General features: G+C 54.9%; 1 protein-coding gene across 2 annotated transcripts in view; it reads left to right on the top strand.

Moving 5' to 3' along the window:
- Positions 1-67: 67 nt before the first annotated feature.
- TMEM40 (transmembrane protein 40) overlaps positions 68-1796 on the top strand; it is a 41628-nt gene continuing 39899 nt past the window's right edge. Inside the window, exons 1-2 of one of the 2 annotated variants that reach the window (XM_040246729.1) lie at positions 68-303; positions 392-691. In XM_040246729.1, coding sequence (XP_040102663.1) covers positions 667-691 — 25 coding nt within the window. In that variant the 5' untranslated portion in view covers positions 68-303; positions 392-666. The remainder of the gene's footprint in view (positions 304-391; positions 692-1796) is intronic. The other variant, XM_040246728.1, reaches the window with a different exon arrangement.

Genomic DNA, 1796 nt, shown 5'->3' with positions numbered 1-1796 from the left:
CGCCGCGCGCGGGCTGCGCTCAGCGGACAGAAATAGCCGCCCCCGCCCCGCCCCGCCTGCCGGCGCCGCGCTCGCCGCGGCCGCGGCCGCCGCTGCGGGAGGCGGCAGGCGGGAGTGGCCCGCCGAGGGGCTCGCGGATCCCTCCCCGGCGTCCTTGTCGCAGACGAGGGCCCATCACCGGCTTGCACACTCCCGCGGACGGGGAGCTCACCACTTCTCAGGGGACAGCTCCTCCCTAGGACTCCCCGTGGTACCCTGGATCCCTGCTCGCGAGACACAGTCACGGTGACCAGAGAGTCTCAGGTGGGAGCCCCCACCTCGGTCAGTTCTGCTCTTGTGAGGCCTTGGCCAAGTCACTTGACCTCTCTAAGCCTAGCTTTCTCATCTACAGGCATTCCAGAAACAGGAGCTGCTATTGTCGATCAAGCCAACCAGCTCACTTCCCATGCCGCCCACCCCAAAGCCAGCCAGGATATGAAGAGTAGTACCCTGTCGCACCAGGCCTTCTGCCTGCCTCGTCCAACCCTCAGGACATCACGGCCGGTTTCTTCATCTTACACCCAACGCAACTGAGGCCATAGAGGCAGAGGGGCTTGCTGCAGGTCACACAGCCAGTCAATCAGGGATGGAATCAGGACTGACCCCAGACTGGGCAACAATTCTTAAATGAAGCTGCCCAGTTTCTCCGCAGGTAGGTACAAGCTCAGGGTGGCGGGGTCTATAGGGAAACAGGTAGAGCAACTAAGCCTCTGTGCCACAACTACCCTCGAGCTGCGCTCTGCAGCAAGAGAAGCTACTGAATGAGAAGTCCCCACACCACAATTGCAGAGTAGCCCCACTCGCTGCAACTAGAGAAAGCCTGAGCAACAACGAAGAGCCGGCACAGTCAAAAATAAATAAATAATATATACATATATATAAAATCAGTTTGTTTTTTTTTTAAGAAATTCTCTAAACAGCCAGGAGGCTATTGGTTCTTGGAAAAGGGAGTCGTGTGTGCAAGACAACCCTGGGTTCAAATCCCCGCGAAGTTGCTTCCTGACTGTGACGCCTTGGGATAATGACACAACCTCTCTGAGCTCTGTTTGCCTCACCCTTGTAAGAAGGGGATAAAGGAAATCTTTATTTTATAACACACTTCTTGGGTACCTGTTATTATGGGCTTCTGGGCTCCAGAGCAGCACTGTCCAACAGAACTCTGCAATGCTGGGAATTTTCTGTACCTGCATTGTCCCGTATGATGGCCACCAGTCACATGTGGGCCTTCCCTGGTGGCTCAGTGGTAAAGAATCCACCTGCCAATGCAGGAGACACAAGAGATTTGGGTTCGATCCCTAGGTCGGAAAGATCCCCTGGAGAAGGAAACGGCAACCCACTCCAGTATCCCTGCCTGGGAAATCCCATGGATAGAAGAGCCTGGCAGGCTACAGTCCATGAGGCCGCAAAGAGTTGAACATGACTTAGCAACTAAACAGCAACAACCACAAGCTATTTAAGAAAATGTCTGGGCTTGAGGCAAACAAGGTTAAACTCTTGTTCTGACGTATCTTTTTGTTCTGTCACATCTTTTGGGAAGTGAACTAGGCGGGCAGCTTGCTGGGGCAGCTCCAGCCCTGTAGGGGGAGCCAAGGATCCAAGCGGTGAATATTTGTCTGTGCGTGCTCAGTCATTTCAGTCGTGTCCAACTCTTTTCCAACCCACGGGCTGTAGCCCTCCAGGCTCCTCTGTCCATGGGATTCTCCAGGCAGGAATACTGGAGTGGGATTCCGTGCCCTCCTCAAGGGGATCTTCCTGAC

The sequence above is a fragment of the Oryx dammah genome, unplaced genomic scaffold, assembly GCF_014754425.2.
Source record: "Oryx dammah isolate SB20612 unplaced genomic scaffold, SCBI_Odam_1.1 HiC_scaffold_9, whole genome shotgun sequence".
Lineage (NCBI taxonomy): Eukaryota > Metazoa > Chordata > Mammalia > Artiodactyla > Bovidae > Oryx > Oryx dammah.
The sequence above is the reverse complement of the archived record's forward strand: the minus strand, read 5'-3'. Positions and strand labels throughout refer to the sequence as shown.